This window comes from Myxine glutinosa, chromosome 13 (genome assembly GCF_964187855.1).
Source record: "Myxine glutinosa chromosome 13, kmMyxGlut1.1, whole genome shotgun sequence".
Classification (NCBI taxonomy): domain Eukaryota; kingdom Metazoa; phylum Chordata; class Myxini; order Myxiniformes; family Myxinidae; genus Myxine; species Myxine glutinosa.
Genome location: NC_136273.1, coordinates 86,646,839 through 86,674,549, shown reverse-complemented (window position 1 = coordinate 86,674,549; position 27,711 = coordinate 86,646,839). Strand labels below are relative to the sequence as shown.

Sequence of the window (27,711 nt, the reverse complement as noted above, 5' to 3'; positions counted from 1 at the left end):
TTCGAGTCCTTTGCAAGTTTATTCCTTTCCTGATTCAATCTATTGTCAATGAAATGAATGCACTCTGATTGCAACACAGACTCTATAGTGTCACTTTCGACAGTCTCCAGGGAAATGTACAGTCGCTCCAGTTCTGCCACTTGTTCTTGAAACCCAGGGTCAACTTCCACAATCTTGCCAACAACCTGACGTGTAAGACACTGATCCACAAGCAAATGGCCACGAAAAGCACGTTGCACCGCCTTCCCACTCAGCATGTGCACAACAGCATTTTGACCATACACTGTTTCCAGGATCTCTTTCAGTCCACTTCCATCCATCAAACTTCCAATGGCACCCAACAAATTCATTAATGTGTGGAAGCTCCCAAGCAGTAGCACTGCATTATGGATTGGGTTATCAGCAGGAAGAGCATTCACTATCTCAGAGGCCTTCCAAAACAGCGGTTGGTCAAATGTGATGATTGCTGGCATGTTGTGTTTTGATGCAAGTTTGCTCAGGTAATCAAGAGTTGACAAGATGCAGGTTTTGTCACCTGGGTTCATATCAATCATTGGGAGAAACTGTATTGAGGCTTTCCCTGGGTGATCACACTCCTCATGCAGAAAGTGCATCATGCCTTGCCAATTTGGTGCACTCTTTTCGAAGCAAAATGACATCTCCCATAATATGTCAATTGGGCGATCACAAATTGATAACAAAGGGAGGGGCTGAAATTTGAGGTTGCGGTTGACGTGCTCTGCATAGCGGTAATCTATTATATTGATCTTCGTCAGTTCGACGAGCTTCCTGTCAGACATTTTCTTTCTAGATATGATGTGGCTAGATTGACGCCCTGGTGTAATAGCTGCTATCATGCCCATCCCATGAAAGGTACCCTTTCCATCCAACGTTATGATGTTGTGGTCCACATTGTCTCCAGCAAATAACAAGGATGTATCAAGAATGTCGGTGTCACCTCCAAACACATCCGGAGCAAGAGAAGAGGCTGCATTTACTTCAAACCGTTGCACTTCGGAGTAAGATGAGGAAAAGCCAAAGGTTGATAGACTATCTATCAAGAAACGAGACCTATACAAGTGATGCATTTGCACTGCAAGACCAAGCTGCAATGGTGCAATTACAGCCCTTGGACGCACTGCTTGGATGACTGCTTGTCCAATACCAGCAACCTCCCTAGATGTATCTTTCCCGACCAAAAGATGCTGCAGCAAGAATCGCAGGCTAGTTGGGACATACCCCAATGCAGCAGTAAGGCTTAGGTCTGCAGTAGTTGGGTATGTATCCCCATGTGGTGCAACTGTTGTTTTTATGTCACTTTTTATTAGTTTTGCAGCAGTCTGAAGAATTGCACGTTTTTGTGCTTCTTCATCATCTTCTCGTGGTGCATTGTAGTGGTCACGGAGGATCTGGGACATTTTTTCTCTGAATGTCACAATGTCTTTTAAGCCTCTACCCTCTGCCATGAATATAGATTCACCATATCGTTTTTTAAGCTGTTCCTTCATGTATTGGTTCCCATATGCATTGGATTCACTATCGCCCAGGTATTGTTCCATTCTAGCCACGAGGTCTGTAATTGTTAACTGTTCCTCATCATTGTCTTCAAGAAAAGAGCACACCTTATCGAAAGCCTCATTCTGGTCACTGTCCTTAGGCCTTCCCATTTTTCGTCTCTTGTTTGACTCAGTCGGCTTGAACTGTTGTGGAATGTCTCGCATTGTGCGGAAATTAATGTTGCAGGACTTGTGGTACACACAGTCAGCTGCATGGAGATCACCCTCAAAATATTCAATGCGGCCTTGAACAGCAAGGGCCCATTCATCGCTCCTTGTTTTGCAATGAACTGATATAGTTTTAACAAATGCGTCAGTCTTCACGTAGCCAAAACTGGCTGTTTCTGCATGGCCTCGCTTTGGGCCCTCTTCCTTAACTTCAGTGCCGCAGAAAAGGCAATGTGTTTTACTGTCATATGGTCCCAGGGAAATGCGAGCACTCCTCTTGACTGATGGACCTGATTCCGCATGATCCTTCTTGGTTAAAGCAATGTCCTTTTTGTTTATGTGATTCACTCGGCATGATTTGTGAACACTGGTACCAGCTAGAATTCTGATGTCAACACCCCTTTCGGCACTTGCACGGTTGATGCCTTCTGCTCCTTTCTCACGAACTGATACTGTTTCCTCACAGTCCAATCCCCTTTGGCATAAAGGGCAGGTCTCTTTACCATATAAAGAGTTCATTTTCTATCTCTGAAAATACAAAAATGAGATCTTTTAGAAGCATGCAGTCAATTTACATTGGCCATATACATTGAATGCCATCAGAGCATTCTCCGCCCCTGAAACTGAGATATTTATGTAAGATATATATTAGGAGGAAACATACTATGGAATAATCTGCATAGTGGTCATCCCATTGCTTTCTGCATCTGAAATGAATTATATACAAGGGCTCTGTTGCTTAGTCACAAGGTGCACCAGGAAAAGATATGTATAGTCCAGAAGAAAAACATACTGATAGAACCCCCCCCCCCCCCCCTTCCCCCAATCAACTGGTCCCATTCCTATTAAATAAATATGCATCCCCACAACTCTAGAACCTGGAAAATAAATACCATCATACACTACAGTTGTAGGAGTACAAAATACATGTAGAATATATGGGGCAATTGTATGCATAGGCCTACCTGTCTTTTTGCTACTGCCTTGGCCTTGGTTGTATTGTACTGTATCTCCTTGGTTGTATTGTATTGTATCTCCAATGTTTACCATACAACGTTGTCCAATTGAGTCCTAATTAGGTGTAATTAACTCATTCATGTGGAGTTGTTACTCAGTCAAGCTGCACAACTACCAGTGAGGAATTAGGTCATTAGCCTACATGCTGGGAGGTCATATTGTTAAAGACATGTGTCAGGTAGCAGATGTAAACATTGTTAAAGACACGAAACAAGTGTTATAAAATGTTGCCTTTGCAGCTGGTCTCAGTGGAACAAATTAATTTATATAAACAAAAAGAAACAAAAATAAAAAACCAAAGACGTTTTCGACGTAGTGAATCGTGCATGGTTTTGTGACATTTTTATCATGTCAAAAATTTTTACTTTCCCATGGTCCATTTATGTCCAACTTTTGATATGTTCCTAAGTAAGTCTTAAAATATAAGGAAATGCAATAAAACTAAAATTTGCAATTTTTTTGGGGTACGGCTGTTCTGGTTGTATATTGACCCGTCTAAAAGTGTGAGAAAGGTTTAGTTATGCCTACTTTTTGTGGAATCCTTTCAAGTTGTGAAAATGTTGAGTAGTCATGAACCTTCTCATGTTCTTATTTAAACCAAGTCCGGAGCCTAAACCAGTTTTTAGTTGTGCTAGAAAAGAAGAAGAATTACAATCGGCTGTTTTGAGTTGGTCAGTTTTGTAGCTCAGCAATGCTGCCAAAGTTTAGCGAGTGTCATTGGATGTGAAGTTCTCCACAGCATACTGGTAGGTACTTTACGAGTTTGTATCTTGGTCGCTTTTTTGAGGATTTGTGTTGTATTAAACCTATGGAGTGTCTGCGGCATCCCTACATCTTCCTAAGTTGAGGGACTTCCTGATATTCAAAAAAAGTTTTTGTAAAAATAAACAAACAAACAAAAAACCTTGATACGTCATTAAGCCGAGATGCAGAGTAATGTCTTGATGACCCATGACTCTTTATCAAACATGTTCTTCTGCCTCAGGTTTCACTACCTGATCCTCAAGCAAAAGTTCCTGGAGGCTTTGTGCATCACAAAGGCTGTTCTTCCAGAAGAAGATACAAAACAGGTGTTTTGCTGCTGTTACCTGTTCAATGTTGTATTTACCCATTTATGTACGAGTTTTTATATCATCACTTTTCTTTTCTCCATTCGCCACATTCTCTCCCTTGCCTCAGCAAACTGAGTTTTCCGTAGAGTCTGTGGTTGCTTGTCTGCAAGCTGTTGAACCGTTCTGTTCAAGCCGTGATGATTACAGCAGTCTTTGCCTCCTTCTGACTCTCCCACGACTTACCGAACATGCGGACTATCGGGACTGGTCTCCGAGTACAGCACGCGTGCACTGTTTCCACGAGGCCAGTGTCCTCGTCTCGGATTTCATCCCCGCGGACCGTAAGCTCAGCATGGCTGGTTTCTGTTCGAGTCCTGATCGGCTAATCCACCTGATTGTGAAGGGTCTGCTGTACGAAGCTAGTCTGGAGCTATGTCAGGGCCAGGCCACTGGAGAGGGATTGCTTGGAGATGGGGAATCCCTGCTTGGTAAGTCTTCCATTTCCTAATGACCTCATATTCTATTCCAAATCCTTACTTTTCTTTCTAGCTTCAATATTTTTTTCTTTTCTCTGCTGCTTGACCTTTTTCTTTTATTAACTGCTTCTATCCTCAGCCTTTTAGCATTTATCCTTTATAATGTTCCCCACCCCCAGGTGTGGATGTTCTGTGTGGCAGTGGCTGTGATGATCTTGATCCAAGCTTGTTATCCTGGCTTCGTAGCATCCCTCCTGATACGTTCAGCTGTACTTTCGAACAACGGCAACTTTCTCTGCACCTGGACCGCCTTTCCCGGCCACCTACTCGCTCTGTCTCCGAACTTCTTACACCAATCATGCAGGCAATTCTCCTTATACATGGTCTTCCTCCTGTACTAGTAGGACATGTTGGTGTTGGCTTAGCGGTTGGGGTGCCGGCTTGGGATCCTAGGATCCTGGGTTCAAATCCCGGTCGATTGCTGAATTAACGCCAGGTGGGTTGACTCAGCCTGTCATCCTTCCAAGGTCGGCAAATTGAGTACCAGTTCGCTGGTAATTCCCTGTGTCGCAAGAGGCGACTAACAGGGTTGGCGGCAGGAAGGGCATCCGGCCATAAAACATTGCTTAAAAAAGGGGACCATGGTGCCCAAAAACGGCTAACCCCTGCTCTGCAGGGTAAAATGGCCTCTAAAGGTGGTTCTTTACTAGTGAGGTGCCCGTGCTACGCACGGTGGGAGGCCATAAGCAAGCAGACAATGCAGAAACGGTGAATGCTAAAGCATGAAATCAATAAATTGCACATTCCTGTGCCACCTGTAGTCGAACATCAAGCATAGACAGCAGGTTCGTGAAGGATTTCCACGAAAAACGTACCCATTTGAATGGTTCTATACCCAGTCAATGGCGAATCTGCATATGGCGATCCGCGAATGTCATGCTTAGAAAGTAGAAACCGTCACGGCATTTCGTCTTCATTTGAACTCAATATCTCTATTTTCATTCCAAACAGCATAACTCCAATCACAAATTAAATAGCATTAATATAAAAAATAAACTTTTACCAACATTTGTGACATATACAAATATTTAAATCCCGATGTGGAGTCGTTCCGTACGGTTGGGTGAATACAATTACGAATTCAAAATCGTAATTGTATTCACTCAATTCCAAACGTCATTCCAATCACAAATTGATACTTTAACAAAATACTGTTTTAAATGATGATTGTATTGAGATATCATCAAACTAGCTCATTGCAGTCATTTGATCCACCACGCGGTGACCTGGGTTACCCCGTGATTTTTGACCATTTTACAAATGACACAAAGTCAAATCCTTTGTGACACAAAGGATTTTCCTATCACGCGACCCCGGGTTACACCCCCTAAAGTTAATTAATTAATTATGTAAAATGGTCAAAAATGGGTCACCGCGTGGTGGATCATTTGTCCACTTCCGGATTCACGGCAGGTTCATATCGAGTTGATTTCAAAATCAAAATTTTATTGAGGAATTTTTGAAACCTCCTACCTACCTTACAACATCCGCTAGGACCCCAAAACGTTCCACAGGAGGTTTGGCTGGGCTAGCCCCAAAACTGTGGGAGTAGTTTGGGTGACGGACAGACGGACGGACACTCCTGTTTTATAATCTATATATATAAAACACAGTTTGTGTGTGTGTGTGTGTGTGTGTGTGTGTGTGTGTGTGTGTGTGTGTGTGTGTGTGTGTGTGTGTGTGTGTGTGTGTGTGTGTGTGTGTGTGTGTGTGTGTGTGTGTGTGTGTAATGTTACTGATAGACTCCGAAACGGAGAGGCTCACGTGCTTGATATTTGGCATAGACATGGCCATTGAGCCTGGGACGAACATGGCCGAGACCATATTTGACGAGATCCATATTTTTTATTCATATTTACCTCAGCGCATTTCAGCGAAGTACCCGCTAATCTCAGCCAGTGACAGAGCAGCTCGCTGATTCGCTCAGAGCGATCACGTGATGTTCCATCCCGTTACACGTCGCACGTTTGCACGTAATTCAGGGCGAAAAGCGATTGCGTTTTTTCACCTTTATGCGATTGTGTTTTGTGTCGATTTTGTGCGATATGAATTAAATTTTAATTCATATTTCGTGTTTACGAATTCGAATACGAAGGATTTCCCCTTTCCCCTTTCAATTTCGAATACGAATCGAATACGAGCTTGAGTCGAGAGGGCGAATGTACGGGTTGGGAATGTACGGGTCTCCCTTCCCCCGCCCAGCAACGCCGGTACTGGAGGGCGTGGGTCACAGGATCGGTGAGTCTCCAAATCCGCTTCGTGCTCTTGCGAAGATGCAGGACGATGTCGCGATTGTTGTGCTGCTCTCCGACCATGAGAACTGCAACGTCATTGTTGACTGGCCCTCCCCTTCCCACCCCCCTCCCCCTTCCCCCTCCCCCGTCCATCCTCCCCCTCCCTTCCCTCTCCGTCCTTCCCCTCCCTCCCCCCTCCACCCTACCCCTTCCCCTTCTCCCCTCCCCCCTCCACCCTACCCCTTCCCCTTCTCCCCTCTCCCCTCCCCCTCCCCCTCCCTTTTCCTTCCCCCTCCCCCTCCCTTTCCCCCCTCCCCCCTTCCCCCTCCCCCATCCCCACTCCCTCCTCCCCCCTCCCACCCCCTCACCCTCCCATCCCTCACCCTCTCCCCCTCCCCTCCCCCATCCCCCCTCCCATCCCTCCCACCAACTCCCCCTCCCATCCCTCACTCTCCCCCTCCCATCCCTCACTCTCCCCCTCCCCCTCCCCATCTTCTCCACCTCTCCCCTCCCCTCCCCCTCTGCTCCCCTCCCCCCCCTCTTCTCCCCTCCCCCCGTGCTCCTCCCCTCCCCTCCCTCCTCCCCTCCCCTCCCCCGCCCGGCAATGCCGGGTACTTCTGCTAGTACAGTATAGATATATTTGATGAAGTGGATTGTGGTTGCATTCCGCAAGCAGCTAAATAACCCGAGTAAATTAAGAATTTGTCATTAGAATGAGCTTTTTATTTAGCAGTTTACAGGTGTTTTTAATTATTTTTTATTTTTTTGTATACAGAGTCGAGGCTCATGTAAGAGCTAACGCATTACACACGAAAACATGCACGGACCCATAAAACATACAATACATAAAAGGGGCGGGAGAGGAGGAGGAGGATGGGGGGGGGGGGGGGGAGAGGGAGGAAAGCATAAAAGCACAACAACAGCAGAGAACAAGGACGTCGGTAGATCTGTGGAAGAGAGAGGGTTGCATGTTTATGTTTATGGGGAGGGGAGGATGTTTATGTTTATGGGGAGGTGGGGTTTATGTTTATGGGGAGGTGGGGTGGGAGAGAAGGGTTGCATGGTATAAAGCAAATGAACACTACTAGGAATTTCAGGAAAGAAGATGGCGATTGAAAGAGGTGGATTTGGGGTGCTTTAACAGGGGTAGAAAAGATCAAGGTTTTGGATGGGGAAGATAAGAGATGTTGGTGAACAGCTGTTTTAAAGACCTGAAGGGAGGAGTGGGATTGAAGAGAGCTGTAGTCACTTTTACTTTATTTCTCCAAAATAACCTCATGCAGTGGGTCCAGCAGTGGACCAGCAGTCCATCTATACATACGTACATCTGTCAACATTTGACTAAAAGATCTCCACACAAACCTACCCGACCGATTATGGACCAAATTTGGTACGATACATCGGAACTTTGAGGTCTCATGGGGTTGTGCTCCCCATACAGATATGCCCCTATAAGAGACTGTAAAGTGGGGGGAGGGGGGGAGGGTAAGCGGTGATTCAAACGCCTGCGTTGGCCTGCCAGCAATCAATCTCACCTTGCGACCACCCCACACCTCGACTTCCCCCTCCATCGCCATGAAGCCAAGAAAAGAAACACCAGCTCCCTCATGGAGCGAGCATGCTTGTGCAAGATCAACTGATGTCCTATTAATCTTGGGTCATGTGAGCAGAGCTCACATCTGCACGGGCCGATTTGTTTATGGACAGTTTCCACCGGTTTTGTGATTATTTTTTTCCGTGGGATAATGGCTTCGTGTTGCATCAATATACAAAAAACAATTCGGCTTTCTAGCTCACCGAGAAAGTCCTAAATGTTTATATCAATGAATGAATACCTTGTCATGTCATCCAAAACCTTTTGAAATATCATGATTGTTATATATATATATATATATATATATATATATATATATATATATATATATATATATATATATATATATATATATATATATATATGTATATATATATACATATATATATTATGGAAATGAGGATTGTGTTTTTTTTATTGTGTTGTATTGTATAGTAAATTGTTGTGAATTATTGCTTTAGTCTGGACCCTCCTTACTCCAGTTATGTATAAAGGTCAAAGGGCGTCCCATAATTAGGTCATAAACAATCACGTCAGCCAATCATAGATTTCCCCCTGGTTGATAGTTATATCTTTATTATGTGTATTAGGGTAAGGCCTTGTCTTCCATTAAGATGACACTCCATTGCACCAAGTGAAATAGAGTAGATTCCTTTCACTTTCCCCTTTCATCATTGCCAAGCCTCGATTGCCAATTACATCCCCTCCAAAACCACCATTGAACATGTGCTCGGGTCGGGGAAGAAGGGCGTGCCCGCCCGTCGTCATCAAGGGCGGAGCCAGAGGGTCGCGCGACCAACCAGGGCCGAGGTGAGCACACCGAGGGGCGTGTCCTGAAGGCCGGCGGCTTGATCGCCGGAGGCGCTATAAAAGTGCGTGCGCAAGGTACTGAAGGAGATCATCCAGGGAAGCACAAAGCCTGCTATTCGTCGCCTTGCTCGCCAAAGTTGGACCAAGCAAGAGAGTTGGGCAAGAAGCAAGCACGTTGTTCAGTTGTGTGGTTGGACCAGACGAGTCCTGGCAAAGCACGCGACGTCCACAGAGCAGCCGCAGCCACAGCAGCAACGACAGCAGCTTGGGGCCTTGACGGCAGTTCCGGAGCAGGGCCGCGAAGGAACGGCGGCTGTTAAACGCGCCGATCGTGCTGCAGTACCATTGGACCTTCCTCTCCCTCCAGCCATCCATCCACCTCCTGCCTTTCCATCCTTTTGTGTACGTGAGTTTGTTCTGTGTGTCTTGTCCATGGGTATTTAATTAAGCTTGTATAAGGTAATAATTGCACTGTGTCTCTAATTCTTCTGTATATTATTTTATTATCCTTCCTTCTCCTTGGTTTTTTTGAGCCTGTAAATAGCAAATAAATTATATTCGTATTCCCTATTATTTCTTCTTCTTCTTCACATCCGTGTCGCTTTTGTCTTTTCCACATTGAATATCTGTGGCGCGATCCGGCCAACGTTCGGGAATCGGGTTAGTCGGGGTAACTGTTAGGGCCGCGGGGCCTCCGCTCGGCAAAACCAACATCTTATCCGCGGTCCGTAACAATAACAATACATATATACAGTCACACAAAAAAGTAAGTACACCCCATGTAAAGTTTTGACTTTTTCAACATATTTCAACATACAGCTATTTGATCTTCATTTCAACAATATTGATAGATAAAGGTGAGACAATCTAACAAATATCATGAAACATTTACATTTTGTAGTCCATTGTATAATTTAAATAAACATAAATGCAAATTTCGCATGTGGAAAAAGTAAGTACACCCTTGGCTCTAATAGGTGGTATTGACCCCTTTGGCAGAAACAACCCCAAGTAGGCGTTTCTTATAACTGTCTACCAGTCTCTGACATCGACTGTGAGAAATTTTTGACCACTCCTCCATGCAGAATTATTTCATCTGTGCGATGTTTGAGGGGTTTCTTGCATGCACAGCTCGTTTCAAATCCCCCACAACATCTCGATGGGATTTAGATCCGGGCTTTGACTTCGCCATTCCAGAACCCTCCATTTCTTTCTTTTCAGCCATTCCTTGGTGGATTTACTGGCATGTTTAGGGTCATTGTCATGTTGCAAGTTCCACCTTCGGTTGAGCTTCAACTTTCCGACAGATGGCCTCACATTATCCTCAAGCACCCTCTGGTACAATGAAGAATTCATAGTGGATTCTATGATGGTGAGCTGCCCAGGCCCTGATGCAGCAAAGCTGCCCCAAACCATAATATTTCCACCACCATGCTTTATAGTTGGTATCAGGTTCTTGTGGTCAAATGCTGTCTTTGGTTTTCGCCAAACATGTCTTCTGGTAATGTGGCCAAATAGCTCTACCTTTGACTCATGTCCAGAGCACATTGTTCCAGAAGTGCTGGTCTTTGCCTAGGTGTTCATTGGCAAACTTTAGTCTTGCCCTGATGTTCTTTCTGGACAGCAAAGGTTTCCTCCTGGCACACCTCCCATGTAGATCAAATTTGTGCAGCCTCTTTCTAATGGTAGACTCGTGCACTTTGACATCAACAGTGGCAAGAGCTACCTGTAGGTACCGTCATGACATTCTAGGGTTCTTAGAGACTTCTTTCAGCATCTTGCGGTCTGCTCTCGGTCTGCTCTCGGGCTGAACTTGCTGGGGTGGCCTGGCCTGAACAAGTTGGCAGTTGTTTGGAATCTTCTCCACTTGCAGATGATCTTCCGGACGGTCGAATGATTGATTTCAAATTGTTTGGAGATCTTTTGAAATCCCTTCTCAGACTCGTAGGCATCTATAACCTTTCTGAAGGCCTCAGAGAGCTCTTTTGATCTAGGCATGGTGACGCCGCACACTTCAACAACAAAGAGCAAACCAAACTAAATGTCTGAGGTTTAAATGCGACAGGTTCCTCCAAGATCCTCTCCAACGATGTTCTAATCATTTGCACCTGAGCTGGTGCACCTGATTCTAATTTTAGGTATTTGAAGCAGTGATAAATGTAGGGGTGTAGTTACTTTTTGCACATGCGAAATTTGCATTTATGTTTATTTAAATTATACAATGGACTACAAAATGTAAATGTTTCATGATATTTGTTATATTATATCACCTTTATCTTTCAATATTGTTGAAATGAAGATCAAATAGCTGTATGTTGAAATATGTTGAAAAAGTCAAAACTTTACATGGGGTGTACTTACTTTTTCACGTGACTGTATATATATATATATAGTATATATATAGATATATGTATATATATTGTTACAGATCTGGGACGACGGCGCTCCCGTTAGCAAGGGGGGTTAACCCCTTGTCCGTTATACTGGCCGTCGCCGATCCTGGGGGTCTGTGACGTCACTGGTGGTCAGCCACGACCAGGGTAATCGGGCCAGAGACCCAAAAAAAGACCCCCCGAATACCTGCTTACCGTGACATCCCAACCAGCGAGGAGCCAGCCCCGCCCGAGTCGCGACGGTAATGGACACGCCGAGCGAAGCGAGTCACGACCCAGGCCGTTAACAATTACTAACCCGATTATAGCGGTTTTAATCGTGCCACGTAGACCAATGGAAAGAAAAGACTAAAGCAACTGGAGGAAGACGAAACCAAAGCTTGGAGAAAGAGCACACATTTATTATAACAACCACCAGAGGAAAAGAAAGATCAAAGCTGTACAAGGATAGATGGATGTAAAAAGAACACAGGGCAGCCTTATCTATACAGTCTTACTTATACCCAGGACAGCACAAAGACAGACTCACACGGGGATGATGACAGGAATGGCAGGAGAAGGTCCGTTCAGCTGGCAAAGGCAGCCGGTTCGGCTCATTCAGCCGTCGAGGTTCCGTTCCGACCTCGCGTCGTGGTTTAAAGCGAACACGACAACCGCTGGAACCAACGTGGTTGCGTCGACGCCACGACCCTCTCGCTCTCTCAGTAATGATGGGATTTCCTCTCAGGCAAGGCACGATCTCTCGCGTCAGGCAACCCGCTTGTGCTGTGCACTCATCACCTCTGCTGGTCTCAACAATGGCTCGTCTCCTCCCATCTCCTCATGCGCGATCCTCGAACGCATATATGAAGTGGGGTCGTTACACGCCCTCGGCCGTTTGGGTCCCGCCCACGTGCTGTTTGTAGCCTTATTTGGTAACGGAGCTGAACAGCTCCGCCCTTGTGGCGAGCCACGGCCACGCCTCTTCTCGGCGACCCCGCCTTCTTGTCCAATGCAGAGCACCAAGGCCAGTGAGAGGGCGCGCACCCCACGCTTGTTGAGCTGTTTGCAGAGAGAGTTTGCTGGGGTATGGCGTTATGGAAGGGGAGCTATCCTTATTTGTTAATGCAACGTGGTGTCAATCTAATGATACAGAGCCTTAATTAAACATAGAATAGGAAATAATTAGCAAGATGATTCTAAGATTGGCTGCGTGTTGCGATGACCTAGGGTGCGATATTTAATAATTAATAGAAGGGGATAATATTACAAAGGGGGATATTTACAAGTGAGGGGGGGGGGGGGGGGGGTTCCCAAATCGGTAACAATATACATATATATATATATATATATATATATATATATATATATGTATATATATATATATATATATATATATATATATATATATATATATATATATATATATATATATATATATATATATGTGTATATATGTATATGTGTATATATGTATATGTGTATATATGTATATGTGTATATATGTATATATGTATATGTGTATATATGTATATATGTATATATGTATATATTTATATATGTATATATATATGTAGGGAGCTGTAATGCCCCTCCCCCTTTGTATATCCTTGCTGCTTTACCAATTACCAAGTATAACCAATTATATGTTTTGTTTTGACTTGCTACTGTACTCTTTTATGATACTGAGTTCTTTCTACTGCATTGAGGATGTGTAATATCCTAATAAGGAGTTCTCTGCCTGTGTGCTCTGGCCTGCGTGGGCACAATCTCTAGTTCCCCTTTTCAGGCCTTGGAGGCAACTCTTATCTCTCTTTGCCTTTCTCCTGACTCTGCCATTATCTTGCAAGTTGACAGTTTTATGAGTGTCCACTCCCCTTTGTACTTTCCCAAGCCAGCTGCTATACAGAAAGTTGTAAACATGTTGCCACATAATGCTGACCATCTCCTTATCAGAGCTAACCCATGACTGGCCTTGGATGAACTTCCTTTAATTAACTGAACAACAGGATGGGACTATGGTGGGAGGCCCAATGAGCCCATTCTGTCTCTGTGTCTTGTGAGCTAACTCCACCCCTGACTTTCTTTATATAAAGCAATGTTAATTGAATTATTTCAGAGCATCTTGTTGTACTGTTGGTCATTCCTTGTGAGTTTCAATGCAACTTTGCTGTCCTCAAGCTTGAGTACTCGAGTTCCAATAAATATATCCGTTGCTCCTTTCTTCTGAGTCTTCTGAGTCCCAAGTCCTAAGTCCCAATCCGACATATATATATAATTATATATATATATATTGTTGTGGATATGAGGATTGTGTTTTTATTATTGTGTTTTTTTATTGTATAGTAAATTGTTGTAAGATATCGCCCTCCTCACTCCAGTGTTGTATAAAGGTCAAAGGGCGTTCCCGTAGTTAATTCCATAAAGCATACATGTTAGCCAATCATAGATTTCCCCCCTTGTTGGTAGTTATATCTTTATTATGTGTATTAGGGTAAGGCCTTATCTTCCATTAAGATGACACTCCATTGCACCAAGTGAAATAAGATAGATCCCCCTTCATTCCCATTCCCAAAACCTCCATTTCCAACTGCGTCATTGCCAAGCCTCAATTGCCAGCTACATCCCCTCCAAGCCTCCATTGCCAACTGCACTGGGCAGTTTGCCAGGTTTGCTACAGCTGTGGGTTGCTGATTTCGCCCCAAAACCACCATTGAACATGTGCTCAGCTCGGGGAAGAAGGGCGTGCCCGCCCATCGTCATCAAGGGCGGAGCCAGAGGACCGTGCCGACCAATCAGGGCCGAGGCGAGCTGACCGATGGGCGTGTCCTGAAGGCCGGCGGCCTGATCGCCTGAGGCGCTATAAAAGCGCGCGCGCAAGAGAGAAGTGTGTGGTTGGACTGAGTACGAGACGAGTCAGACGAGTCCTGGAGAAAGCGCGCGACGTACACACAGCAGCAGCAGCAGCAGCCACAGCAGCAACAACAGCAGCTTGGGGCTTGACGGCAGTTCTTGAGCAGGGCCGCGAAGGAACGGCGGCTGCTACACGCGCCAATCGTGCTGCAGTACCCGTGGACCTTCCTCTCCCTCCAGCCATTCACCTCCTGCCAGTCCTATCATCATTCCCCGCGTGAGTCTGTCCTTGTTTGTTCTGTCCCTGGGTTAATTAAGACTGTAGGTAAGCTAGCGTTGCACTGTGTCTCTAATATCTTCTGTAAATTATTTTATTATCCTTCCTTCTCCTTGGTTACTTTGAGCGTGTAAATAGTAGGAATAAATTTAGTAGTATTTCCAACCATTTTGTCTTCTTCTTCTTTACATCCATGTCGCCTTTGTCTTTTCCCTATTGAATACCTGTGGCGCGATCCGGCCAACGTTCGGGAATCGGGTTAGTCGGGTTAACTGTTCGGCCGCGGTGCCATCCACTCGGCAAACCAACATCCTTATCCGCGGTCCGTAACAATATATATATATATATATATATATACATATATATATATATATATATATATATATATATATATATATATATATATATATATATATATATATATATATTGTTGCGGATATGAGATTGGCCTCCATCCATATCCGCTTGTAAATATTCCCCTATTTCCCCAATACTTCCCAACTATCCCCAATCCCCCATTCCCTAGTCCCATTTTCTGTAAACAACACTCTGTAGACCCGACCTTCCCCTATTTCCCCCATTAAATGTCGCATCCAGGTCCACCGCATCTCACGTAGACAACTATAGGACATCTTGCTAGTTATTCTTAGTCTATGTCAGTTAAGGACTCGTTTCCATTAATTCTGACTCTTCGTTGCACCAGAATGTGATTGTATGGCACCGTTAGAAAGTTTAGGACCTCCCAATACCTCCCCGCAGCTCTTCCTCATGGTACAACAACAGCGGCGGCGGCGCGGGGAGTGTGCGTCCTCACTCCGGCTTGGTTAGCCGCCATTGAACATGTGCTCCGACGGGGTTACCACGCAGGGGCTCGCTGTCAGCTCCTCGTCAAGGGCGGAGCCCGGTAACCCCCCGCACCCAATAGAAGCGGCGGACCGATTCCATCTGGGGCGGAGCCAACGAGCCGAGGGCGTGTCACTCCCCGCTGAGCATGCGCAGGAAGAGGGAGGTGACGTCAGATGCGCCCTCAGCTTGGACAGAGAAGACGCCACCTCCGAGCGCTGCAATACCTCCCCGCATCTCTGGACCGGACCGTGTTGATTCTGCCCCTGAGCCAAGGTGCACCTTGTGCTATCGACTGCCTGTCCTTCCTTGCCATCAATCCCTGTGTAAGTCAGTCTTGTCCCGTTTGTCTGTGGTCTGTCGGGGATAGATAAGATTGTAACTAAGTGCCCATCTTTTCTGTGCTTTACCTCTTACCTTGTAATCTACCCCTTTTCTGCATCACCAATTATATCCTCCTCCGGAGGTCTTGAGAACTGTACCCCATTGTGTCGTTTCATTTATCCCAGCCGTTGTGTCCTTTCCTTCATTGATTTAGCATAGCGCGATTCGGCCAACGTTCGAGTGGAATCGGGTGAGTTGGGGGTAATCGGGTAAACTGTGCGAACACGGCGGCCATTCCGCTCGGTCAAGCAACATCTTAAGTCGTGTCCGTAACAATATATATATATATATATATATATATATATATATATATATATATATATATATTGTTGCGGATCTTTACGTCGGCCTTCTTCCCCTTAAGAAGGGGGGGATTAGTCTCCTTGTTCGTGACTGACCGACGTGAGTCCTGACGCTGCACAGCTCCCTCCGGAGAGGCAGGAGCGCAACCCCGTTCGCGACCGCGGACAGATGTTAATTGCCGAGCGGTTTAGCAACCGCGGCACGAACTATTAACAAGAACTGACCCGATCCTTAACGTTGGCCAAATCGTGCCACAGGTATGCAATGAGGGAAATCACTAAAGCAACCGGACGAGCATGAAGAAGAAGAACAAAGGTAGGAAATACAAATATAATTTATTACTAATATGTACACAATCAAAGAAACCAAGGAGAAGGAAGGATAATAAAATAATTGACAGAAGGAGGGAAGGACCAGAAGACACAGTGCAACACTAGCTTATACAGACTTACTTAAACCCCAGCACAACACAGAAGACGGACGAACAATCAGACTTACACGGGGCATGAAGGCAGGAACGGCTGGAGGGATGAGCAGGTGGAATCACAGGGCACAGCGAGCAGGTCCACTCCGGGCGGGAAGCGAGGAGCCGGCAGCTCCAAGTATTTGGCTGTACACCGCGCACCGGCAGGTTGGTTCACAGCAGCGCGTCAGAGCTCCGTGCGGTAGGGACTCGGTGGAAGCAGCGTTTTCGGTCGCACCTCACCATGGAACGCTTGGTTCGTGTTCTCTCCCACTCATGTGCTCTTTCACGCTTCTCCTTCGTCCACGCATCTCCCGCATCCCCTGTGGGGGCGTCCGCCGCGGGTTTTATGCCACGCCTTACCAAGCCATACCCACCGAGCCTGTGGTTGGTCGTTCGGGGCTCCACCCTTGATGACGAGGTGCGGGCTATGCCCGTAAGGTGGCTCCTCCCCCCTTTTCTCTGAGATTACCTCGTGGCTAATGAAGTCTTGCGGCGAAGAACACAACCCCAAAGCAGCAGCGGCGAACGCCGCCTTGCTGGCAGGTTTCGGAGGCCATGGGGATATTTCAGGGGATTCTACCTTATTTGAATTCGGTGCAATGGAGTGTCAACTAATGGGCAACAGAGCCTTAAACTCACATAGAATAAAGAAATAACTATTTAAAAGGGTATATGGTGGCCTGCGTGTATGTATATGGGGTAACTCGGAGGATGAACTTTGACCTTTACACACGGAGGGTGATATTTACAACAATTCTCATTAGACTACAACAACAAAAAAAAAAAACACAACAATTCTCAAATCCACAACTATATATATATATATATCGATATATATATATATATATATTAGCAGAAGTACCCGGCATTGCCGGGCAGGGGAGGGGGCAGGGGAGGGGGAAGGGAAGGGGAAGGGAGGGGAACGGGGGGAGAGCGAGCCCCTTGGTAAAGCGAGCGATTTTTTTTTTTTTTTTTTTTTTTTTTTTTTTTTTTTTTTTTTTTTTTTTTTTCATAGCGTCATAGCGATTTTTTTTTTCATAGCATTCATAGTGTCATATCGTTCATAGCGTCATAGCGTTCATAGCGTTTCATAGCGTCATCGCGATTTTTTTTTTCATAGCGTCATATCGTTCATAGCGTCATATCGTTCATAGCGTCATCGCGTTCATAGTGTTTCATAGCGTCATAGCGATGTTTTTTTTTCATAGCGTCATAGCGTCATATCGTTCATACCGTTCATAGCTTCATAGCGTCATAGCGTTCATAGTGTCATAGCGATTTTTTTTTTCATAGCGTCATAGCGTTCATAGCGTCATCACGTGATCGCTCTGAGCGAATCAGCGCCCACCTGCTCTGATTCCGTTGATTCCGTGCGCTGAAATGCGCTGAGGTAAATATGAATAAAAAATATGGATCGTCAAATATTTTGAGTTCGGCCATGTTCGTCCCAGGCTCAATGGCCATGTCTATGCCAAATATCAAGCACGTAAGCCTCTCCGTTTAGGAGTCTATCGGTAACATTACACACACACACACACACACACACACACACACACACACACACACACACACACACACACAAACTGTGTTTTATATATATATATATATTCCAGGAGGAGGTGGTGGTCGACTCCAAGGGATCTGAGTGATATATAGTATTGTAGGAGGGGGTGGTGGTCGATTCCAAGGGATCTGGGTGATATTTAGTATTGTAGGAGGAGGTGGTGGTCGATTCCAAGGGATCTGAGTGATATATAGTATTGTAGGAGGGGGTGGTGGTCGATTCCAAGGGATCTGAGTGATATATAGTATTGTAGGAGGGGGTGGTGGTCGATTCCAAGGGATCTGGGTGATATTTAGTATTGTAGGAGGAGGTGGTGGTCGATTCCAAGGGATCTGAGTGATATATAGTATTGTAGGAGGGGGTGGTGGTCGATTCCAAGGGATCTGGGTGATATTTAGTATTGCAGGAGGAGGTGGTGGTCGATTCCAAGGGATCTGGGTGATATTTAGTATTGTAGAAGGGGGTGGTGGTCGATTCCAAGGGATCTGGGTGATATTTAGTATTGTAGGAGGGGGGGGGGGTGGTGGTCGATCGTGAGGGATCTGAGTGATATTTAGTATTGCAGGAGGAGGTGGTGGTGGTCGATTGTGAGGGATCTGAGTGATATTTAGTATTGTAGGAGGTGGTGGTGGTCGATTGTGAGGGATCTGAGTGATATTTAGTATTGCAGGAGGAGGTGGTGGTGGTCGATTGTGAGGGATCTGAGTGATATTTAGTATTGCTGGAGGAGGAGGTGGTGGTCGATTCCAAGGGATCTGGGTGATATTTAGTATTGTAGGAGGAGGTGGTGGTCGATTCCAAGGGATCTGGGTGATATTTAGTATTGTAGGAGGAGGTGGTGGTCGATTCCAAGGGATCTGGGTGATATTTAGTATTGTCGGAGGAGGTGGTGGTCGATTGTGAGGGATCTGAGTGATATATATAGATAGTCGCGCGGCAAGGAACATCACGTGATCGCTCTGAGCGATCGATTGCAACTCTGCGTCCTGTCGTGGGCGTGGCCAACGTGGCCTCATGCTCCCAGGTGATTGGCTAACTCGAGCTCGAGAGAGCCATAATGTGCTACGTTATGGCAAAAAATATGAATCTAAAGATGAAAGGGAAAAAACCTATGTGGTGTGAATGGCAATGTTCGTCGCTTAAATGTGAAAAAAGGCAATTGCTTTTCGCTCTGAAATACGTGCGAACACGAAACTGAGTTAATGGCCGCAGGGAACATCACGTGATCGCTCTGAGCGAATCAGCGCGCTGCTCTGCGACCGGTCAGAATCCGGTCATAATATTTCTCGCTGAGATAAAAATATGGTAAAAGCATATTATGAAATAAATTTTTAGGTCAGCCATGTTCGTCCCAGGCTCAATGGCCATGTCTGTGCCAAATATCAAGTACGTGAGCCTCTCCGTTTAGGAGTCTATCGGTAACATTACACACACACACACACACACACACACACACACGCACACACAAACTGTGTTATATATATATATATATATAGATATATATATATATATATATATATACTAGCAGAAGTACCCGGCATTGCCGGGAGGGGGAAGGGGAGGGGAGGGGAGGGGAGGGGAACGGGGGGGAGAGCGAGCCCCTTGGTAAAGCGAGCGATTTTTTTTTTTTTTTTCATAGCGATTTTTGTTTTTCATAGCGTCATAACGTCCATAGTGTCATAGCGTCATCGCGTCATAGCGATTTTTTTTTTTCATAGCGTCATAACGTTCATAGTGTCATAGCGTTCATAGCGTTCATAGCGTCATCGCGTTCATAGCGTCATAGCGATTTTTTTTTTCATAGCGTCATATCGTTCATAGCGGTCATAGCTTCATAGCTTCATAGCGTCATAGCGTCATAGCGTCATCGCGTTCATAGCGTTTCATAGCGTCATACCGATTTTTTTTTTTCATAGCGTCATATCGTTCATAGCGTCATAGCGTCATAGCGTTCATAGCGTCATAGCGTTGCATAGCGTCATAGCGATTTTTTTTTTCATAGCGTCATAGCGTTCATAGCGTCATCACGTGATCGCTCTGAGCGAATCAGCGCCCACCTGCTCTGAATCAGTTGATTCCGTGCGCTGAAATGCGCTGAGGTAAATATGAATAAAAAATATGGATCGTCAAATATTTTGAGTTCAGCCATGTTCGTCCCAGGCTCAATGGCCATGTCTATGCCAAATATCAAGCACATAAGCCTCTCCGTTTAGGAGTCTATCGGTAACATTACACACACACACACACACACACACACACACACAAACTGTGTTTTATATATATAGATTGCAGGAGGAGGTGGTGGTCGACTCCAAGGGATCTGAGTGATATTTAGTATTGTAGGAGGGGGTGGTGGTCGATTCCAAGGGATCTGGGTGATATAAATATTGTAGGAGGGGGTGGTGGTCGATTCCAAGGGATCTGGGTGATATTTAGTATTGTAGGAGGGGGTGGTGGCCGATTCCAAGGGATCTGGGTGATATTTAGTATTGTAGGAGGGGGTGGTGGTCGATTCCAAGGGATCTGGGTGATATTTAGTATTGTAGGAGGGGGTGGTGGTCGATTCCAAGGGATCTGGGTGATATATAGTATTGTAGGAGGGGGTGGTGGTCGATTCCAAGGGATCTGGGTGATATTTAGTATTGTAGGAGGGGGTGGTGGTCGATTCCAAGGGATCTGGGTGATATTTAGTATTGTAGGAGGGGGTGGTGGTCGATTCCAAGGGATCTGGGTGATATTTAGTATTGTAGGAGGGGGTGGTGGTCGATTCCAAGGGATCTGGGTGATATTTATTATTGTAGGAGGGGGTGGTGGTCGATTCCAAGGGATCTGGGTGATATTTAGTATTGTAGGAGGAGGTGGTGGTCGATTCCAAGGGATCTGAGTGATATATAGTATTGTAGGAGGGGGTGGTGGTCGATTCCAAGGGATCTGGGTGATATTTAGTATTGCAGGAGGAGGAGGTGGTGGTCGATTCCAAGGGATCTGGGTGATATTTAGTATTGTAGGAGGGGGTGGTGGTCGATTGTGAGGGATCTGAGTGATATTTAGTATTGTAGGAGAGGGGGGGGGGGGGGGTGGTGGTCGATTGTGAGGGATCTGAGTGATATTTAGTATTGCAGGAGGAGGTGGTGGTCGTCGATTGTGAGGGATCTGAGTGATATTTAGTATTGTAGGAGGTGGTGGTGGTCGATTGTGAGGGATCTGAGTGATATTTAGTATTGCAGGAGGAGGTGGTGGTGGTCGATTGTGAGGGATCTGAGTGATATTTAGTATTGCAGGAGGAGGAGGTGGTGGTCGATTCCAAGGGATCTGGGTGATATTTAGTATTGTAGGAGGAGGTGGTGGTCGATTCCAAGGGATCTGGGTGATATTTAGTATTGTCGGAGGAGGTGGTGGTCGATTGTGAGGGATCTGGGTGATATTTAGTATTGTAGGAGGGGGTGGTGGTCGATTGTGAGGGATCTGAGTGATATTTAGTATTGCAGGAGGAGGTGGTGGTGGTCGATTGTGAGGGATCTGAGTGATATATATAGATAGTCGCGCGGCAAGGAACATCACGTGATCGCTCTGAGCGATCGATTGCAACTCTGCGTCCTGTCGTGGGCGTGGCCAACGTGGCCTCATGCTCCCAGGTGATTGGCTAACTCGAGCTCGAGAGAGCCATAATGCGCTACGTTATGGCAAAAAATATGAATCTAAAGATGAAAGGGAAAAAAGCCTATGTGGTGTGAATGGCAATGTTCGTCGCTTAAATGTGAAAAAAGGCAATTGCTTTTCGCTCTGAAATACGTGCGAACACGTAACTGAGTTAATGGCGGCAGGGAACATCACGTGATCGCTCTGAGCGAATCAGCGTGCTGCTCTGCGACCGGTCAGATTCTGGTCATAATATTTCGCGCTGAGATAAAAATATGGTAAAAGCATATTATGAAATAAATTTTTAGATCAGCCATGTTCGTCCCAGGCTCAATGGCCATGTCTGTGCCAAATATCAAGTACGTGAGCCTCTCCGTTTAGGAGTCTATCGGTAACATTACATACACACACACACACGCACACACAAACTGTGTTTTATATATACTAGGGCATGCCCGTACTATATATAAGCTAGGACGTGCCCGTACGTGGGTGCCCGTTACTTGCCAAAAAAAAAAAAAAAAAAATTTTGTGTAGGGGTGTGTGTGTGTAAACATCCTAGGGCGTGCCCGTACGTGGGTGCAAAAAAACATGCGTGCAAACAACAACAACAAAAAAAAACTTTGAAACCACGTGGCAGTAACGACCACAGAACCCCCCCCTCTATTTACATGAATGGTTTGGTCCATTCGCAACGACCACAGAACCCCCCCCCCTCTATTTACATGAAATGGTTTGGTCCAAAGCGAACGGCTTGCGGTGTTTGGTAAAGAAATCGCCATAGCTCGGTAACTACTTGTCCGATTAATTTCAAACCTTGAAAAGGCACATCCTCGGGTCCCCAGCAATATACCTGGCAAGTTTCAAGTATATCGGACCGGTAGTTGTCGAGAAACAGCGGTCACAGACAAACATACACACATACACACATACACACAGAGATTAATGGAATTATAGATAGATATAGATATATACACAGTGCGTATCAAAAAAAAGGTAATCCGAATTCAAGGGGTTAATCTGCAAAAGTTATTTAGTTTGACAATTTACATGTGGTTTACCAATTATGAGATCCTCAGCTTTCCATTGATGCCTTTCATGCATCATTGGTGTCACACATGACCGAGTACATGTTCATTGAAAATGAGAAGTTCAAATCGCATTTTTACAAGTTTGGCTAATCAGTGCAAGACAGTTTTAAATGGGCGCATTACTTGTCGACTGCCAAGTTGATTATGTAAAATTGGTAAGCTGGTCTGGTAATCAACGGTTGCGTCATCCTTTGTTTAAGATGGGCCTACAGTGTATGGGTTTAGAGACAGTCTGAGTCATTCAAAAGGTGGTTCAACTTACGTCTGAACAGCAGACCTTCGTGGTTACAACCTTTCACCAAACTGGAAGTTTTCAGCGAACTCGTGATGCGTTCAGGGAACGTTTCCCAGAACGGGAGCCTCCAGCAGCCAAAACCATCTGGGCGAATGTTAGAAAATACCAAGAGCATGGCACTGGCCTCAACCGCAACAACGAGAATTCTGGTAGGAGGCGCACTGGGCGATCGGAAATGAACATTGCAGCAGTAAGGCAGCAAGTTTTGGTGCATCCTAGGGATACCAGCGCAAGACGAAATGGGACGGGATTGCCTTCGGCAACATTCAACTGAATCACAAGACTGGACCTCCACCAACATCTATATCGGATTCACATCCGGCATCAACTTACGCCAGGGGATTTTGCCAGGAGGCTGGTGCTTGCCAGATGGTTGACAGCACGTTGCGAAGCAGATGTCAATTTCCTGCGGTATCTCGTTATCCGCGACGAAGCTGCTTTCGCCATGGACGGCAAGGTCAATACCCATAATGTTCTTGAATATGCACCGACAGGACAACCCCCGGAATTTAATTTTGACACCAACATGAATCGACAAAAGTGGACTGTTTGGTTGGGACTTTATGAAAGTGGTCAGGCGATCGGGCCATTTTTATTTCAAAGGAATGTCAATGGTAACAGGTATTTGCAGATGATCAATGATGAAGTTTTACCGCAGCTGGAGGAGAACTTTGAGCAACTTTTTTTTTTTTTTTTTTTTTTTCCCGCTCGTGGTGTCTTCAGATATCTCTGGTTGGCCAAAGACAGGGCTCCAGCACATCGTCTTATCGCTATCCGAGATCGACTGAGGGAACTCTTTGGAGACCAAGTCATCGCCCTCAACCATGCAGTGGAATGGCCGCCAAGATCACCTGACCTCTCACCATGTGATTATTTCCTTTGGGGACGTTTAAAGAACAAGGTGTTCATAACTCCTCCCCATGATCTTGACGAATTGCAGGGCCGTATTCGACATGAAGTGGATGCTTTGCGCAATGACCCGGCTATGGTGAGACGAGCAGTTCAGGGCATGCTCCGCCGCTGTGAGCTTTGTGTTGAAAGGGGAGGTGGACATGTTGAAGGTGTGGGTGCATAAAGGCCAATCATTCCTGAGAAAAGTTCACATCTGACATTCATTTTGCACCAATTATCCTGACTTGCATCGATTAGCCAAACTTGTAAAAATGCATATTTGAACTTGTCATTTTCAATGAACATGTACTCGGTCATGTGTGACAGCAATGATGCATGGAAGGTATCAATGGAAAGCTGAGGAACTCCTCTTAATTAGTAAACCACATGTAAATTGTCAAAATAAATAACCTTTGCATATTAACCCCTTGAATTCGGATTACCTTTTTTTTGATACGCACTGTGTATACACACACACACACACACACACACACACACACACACACACACACACACACACACACACACACACACAGAATTGCCTTATTTAATAAAAAAAAATTAAAAAACCACCTTTAGAGGCCATTTTTCCCCGCAAAGCGGGGTTGGCCTTTTTCGGGAGCCGTGGTTGTTGTTTTTCGGTCCCCTTTTTGAAGCAATGTTTTACGGCCGGATGCCCTTCCTGACGCCAACCCTTTTTGTCGCCTTTAACGACAAACAGGGAATTACCAGTGAGCTGGTACTCAATTAGCCGACCTCGGAAGGATGACAGGCTGAGTCAACCCCCCTGGCGTGAATTCAGCGATCGACCGGGATTCGAACCCTGGATCCTAGGATCCTAAGCCGGCACCCTAGCCGCTAGCCCAACACCAGGGTTCTAGCCCAATTGCCTTATTTAATATAGTAGGGTAATGCATATAGCTGAATGAATACAAAATTAATAATGTTATTGCTACAAGAAATACAGCAATAAAGTCGCTAAATAATGGTACGAAATGTGATTCATCATTCACGGAAACCTTCAGTTCCATTCCAATGCAAGAAGAAGGGGTAGATTGTCTCTCAAAAGTAAAACTGTTTAAAATTGACTGCCTGCCTTTAAACTCTATTGTAGTGTTTATACTTGCTTTTATTCCTGTTTACCCTAATAAGATTAATAATGGACCCTATTCAACTATTCAAGTGCATAACAATGACATTTGTTTTCGTGAACTACAATGACCTTTTTGTTTTGAAATTGTAAAAATCTCTTGGTTATTTGGAAGTAGGAACAAATTCAAACATCATGTCCCTATCATTTCCCTATCATGTCCCTATCATATCATGTCCATATCATGTCCCTATCATGATATCATATGTCATGACATATCCCTATCATGATATGATAGGGACATATAATGTCCCTATCATGTCCCTATCATGTCCTAGGAACAAATTCAAACATCATGTCCTTATCATGATATATATCAAATGTATATCATGATTTTAATATTGTATATCATGATATCATGATATTCAAATGTATATCAATATTCATGATATTGATATTCATGATATTGATATCATGATATTTTGATAAAAATATTTTTGATATATTATTATATATTTGATATATTATTTTTGATATATTATTATATATTTGATATATTATTTTTGATATATTATTATATATTTGATATATTATTTTTGAGATATTATTATATATTTGATATATTATTTTTGATATATTATTATATATTTGATATATTATTTTTGATATAATATATTATTTGATATATTTTTATATATATTGATATGATATATTGATATCATGATATCAATATTCATGATATTCAAAAATATTCAAATGTATATCATGATATTCAAATGTATATCATATATATCATGTCCCTATCATGTCCTAGGAACAAATTCAAACATCATGTCCATCACCTTTTTGTTTTGAAATTGTAAAAATCTCTTGGTTATTTGGAAGTAGGAACAAATTCAAACATCATGTCCCTATCCCACCTTCCACCTCCGACAGAAACTGTCCCCTTTTACCAGTTCTCCTCTCCGCCGGCATCCTCAGTCTGCAGACACCTGCCTCATGTCCCGTTCTCTCACACCTGCACTGGAGGGATTTCCTCGTGGTCATGGCGGTTCCTGGGTGGTTGGACCAAGTAGGAGCGATGGTGATCCTGGGGCTAGTACTGACGAAGCTACCACTATGGGTCGAGGTCCAGGGAGTAGTCGTAGTGGGGGCAGCCACATGTCTCGGTCGTTTGCAAGTTTTCATTGCGCTGGCGGTTCGGCCTTGCCTCAAAGCCTGATAGAGGAAAGTCCTGAAGGGCCGAATGTCGTCGATGGGACAAAAGAGAGGTAAGGGAATTGGGTTGGTGCTGATCGGTGTGTGGATGGAGCCACGCAAATATGGTAGAGGATATGAAAGTGATTTTTCAAATGTGTATTTGGTTTCACAGAATCGCCTGGCTACATTTTTTGTTATTTAATTTTGGCTACACTGTCACAAAACAGTTTATTGCACAATAACTATTTCGTTTTTCCTTAACAGTACTATATTTGTGGAGCAGTTTCTGAATACCATACATCACAAGTGTTAAAATTTTTGATCCAGAACTTCCATATTCAGCAATGAAAAGGTTAACACCCTGAACTTTTAATGTGCTGAATAGCAGGGCCGTATTCGGTTGATATAGCAATTCGAATAGCAATGAAAAGGTTGATACCATTGTTTGTCCCATCTGCAGTGAATGCCTTGCTCCTGGAACGTCTCACGATGCTGAGGGAAATATTTCGACGTCTGCTCCACAAAGCACAAACAAAACGGAGGTGAGATCAGTAGGAAAGTATTGTCTTGTGTATGAGGAAATCCAGTAGCCACTCGTTAACCTCTTTGTACATGTGGGGTTTTTTGCCCGAGAACAGGCTAACGATGATTGGCTGAATTTACCAATTGGTACGAACCTTGTTCCCACGAAAACTCGACAGTTGCTGCTAACGCTAATGCTAACCCTAACGATGACAGAGAGAATGTTCCCACGTGAATAATAAACAATCCAATGGCAATGAAACCAAAAAATAGCATTCAGAGTTTGCAGACCCTTGCCAGGACATGTTTTTAAGGCTTTTGTGTTATACAAATATGGCGGCCGAACCACGTGACCGAGGACATAATCATTAAAAAAATTATCCACCAATTTATCCATAGATGACACTCAACAAATTTCATCTTGATCGGATGAAGTTTTGTACTTGTCGAATTATGACGTCATAATGAAGTGTCGTGGCACGACACAGGCAGACAGACAGACAGACGTATATATATATATATATATATATATATATATATATATATATATATATATATATATATATATATATATATATATATATATTGTTGCGGAACCCAACGTCGGCCTCAGATCCCCTTAGAGGGGGGATTTAATCCCCTCTTCTATAACTGACCGACGTGGTCCCTGGCGCTGTACAGCGACCTCCGGAAAGGCCGGTGGCACAGCCCCGTTCGTACCGCGGACAGATGTTAATTGCCAAGCGGTTTTAAGCAACCGCGGCATGAACTGTTAACAGATACTAGTCCCGATTCCTGAACGTTGGCCAAATCGTGCCACAGGTATTCAATTTGGAAAAGACAAAGACGACGGATGTGAAGAAGAAGAAGGCAAAAGGTATGAAGGACAAATATAATTTATTACTAATATTTACACAATTAAAAGAAACCAAGGAGGAGGAAGGATAATAAAAT

At 44.5% G+C, this 27,711-nt stretch overlaps 1 protein-coding gene across 1 annotated transcript in view; it reads left to right on the top strand.

Annotated features, from left to right (window-relative positions):
* LOC144888586 (WD repeat-containing protein 47-like) overlaps window positions 1–26,825 on the top strand; it is a 35,538-nt gene extending 8,713 nt beyond the window's left edge. Inside the window, exons 4-8 of the mRNA XM_078767032.1 lie at window positions 3,727–3,811; window positions 3,921–4,281; window positions 4,449–4,633; window positions 25,972–26,306; window positions 26,696–26,825. Of these exons, the coding sequence (XP_078623158.1) occupies window positions 3,727–3,811; window positions 3,921–4,281; window positions 4,449–4,633; window positions 25,972–26,306; window positions 26,696–26,825 (1,096 nt within the window). The remainder of the gene's footprint in view (window positions 1–3,726; window positions 3,812–3,920; window positions 4,282–4,448; window positions 4,634–25,971; window positions 26,307–26,695) is intronic.
* The last annotated feature ends 886 nt before the right edge of the window (window positions 26,826–27,711 follow it).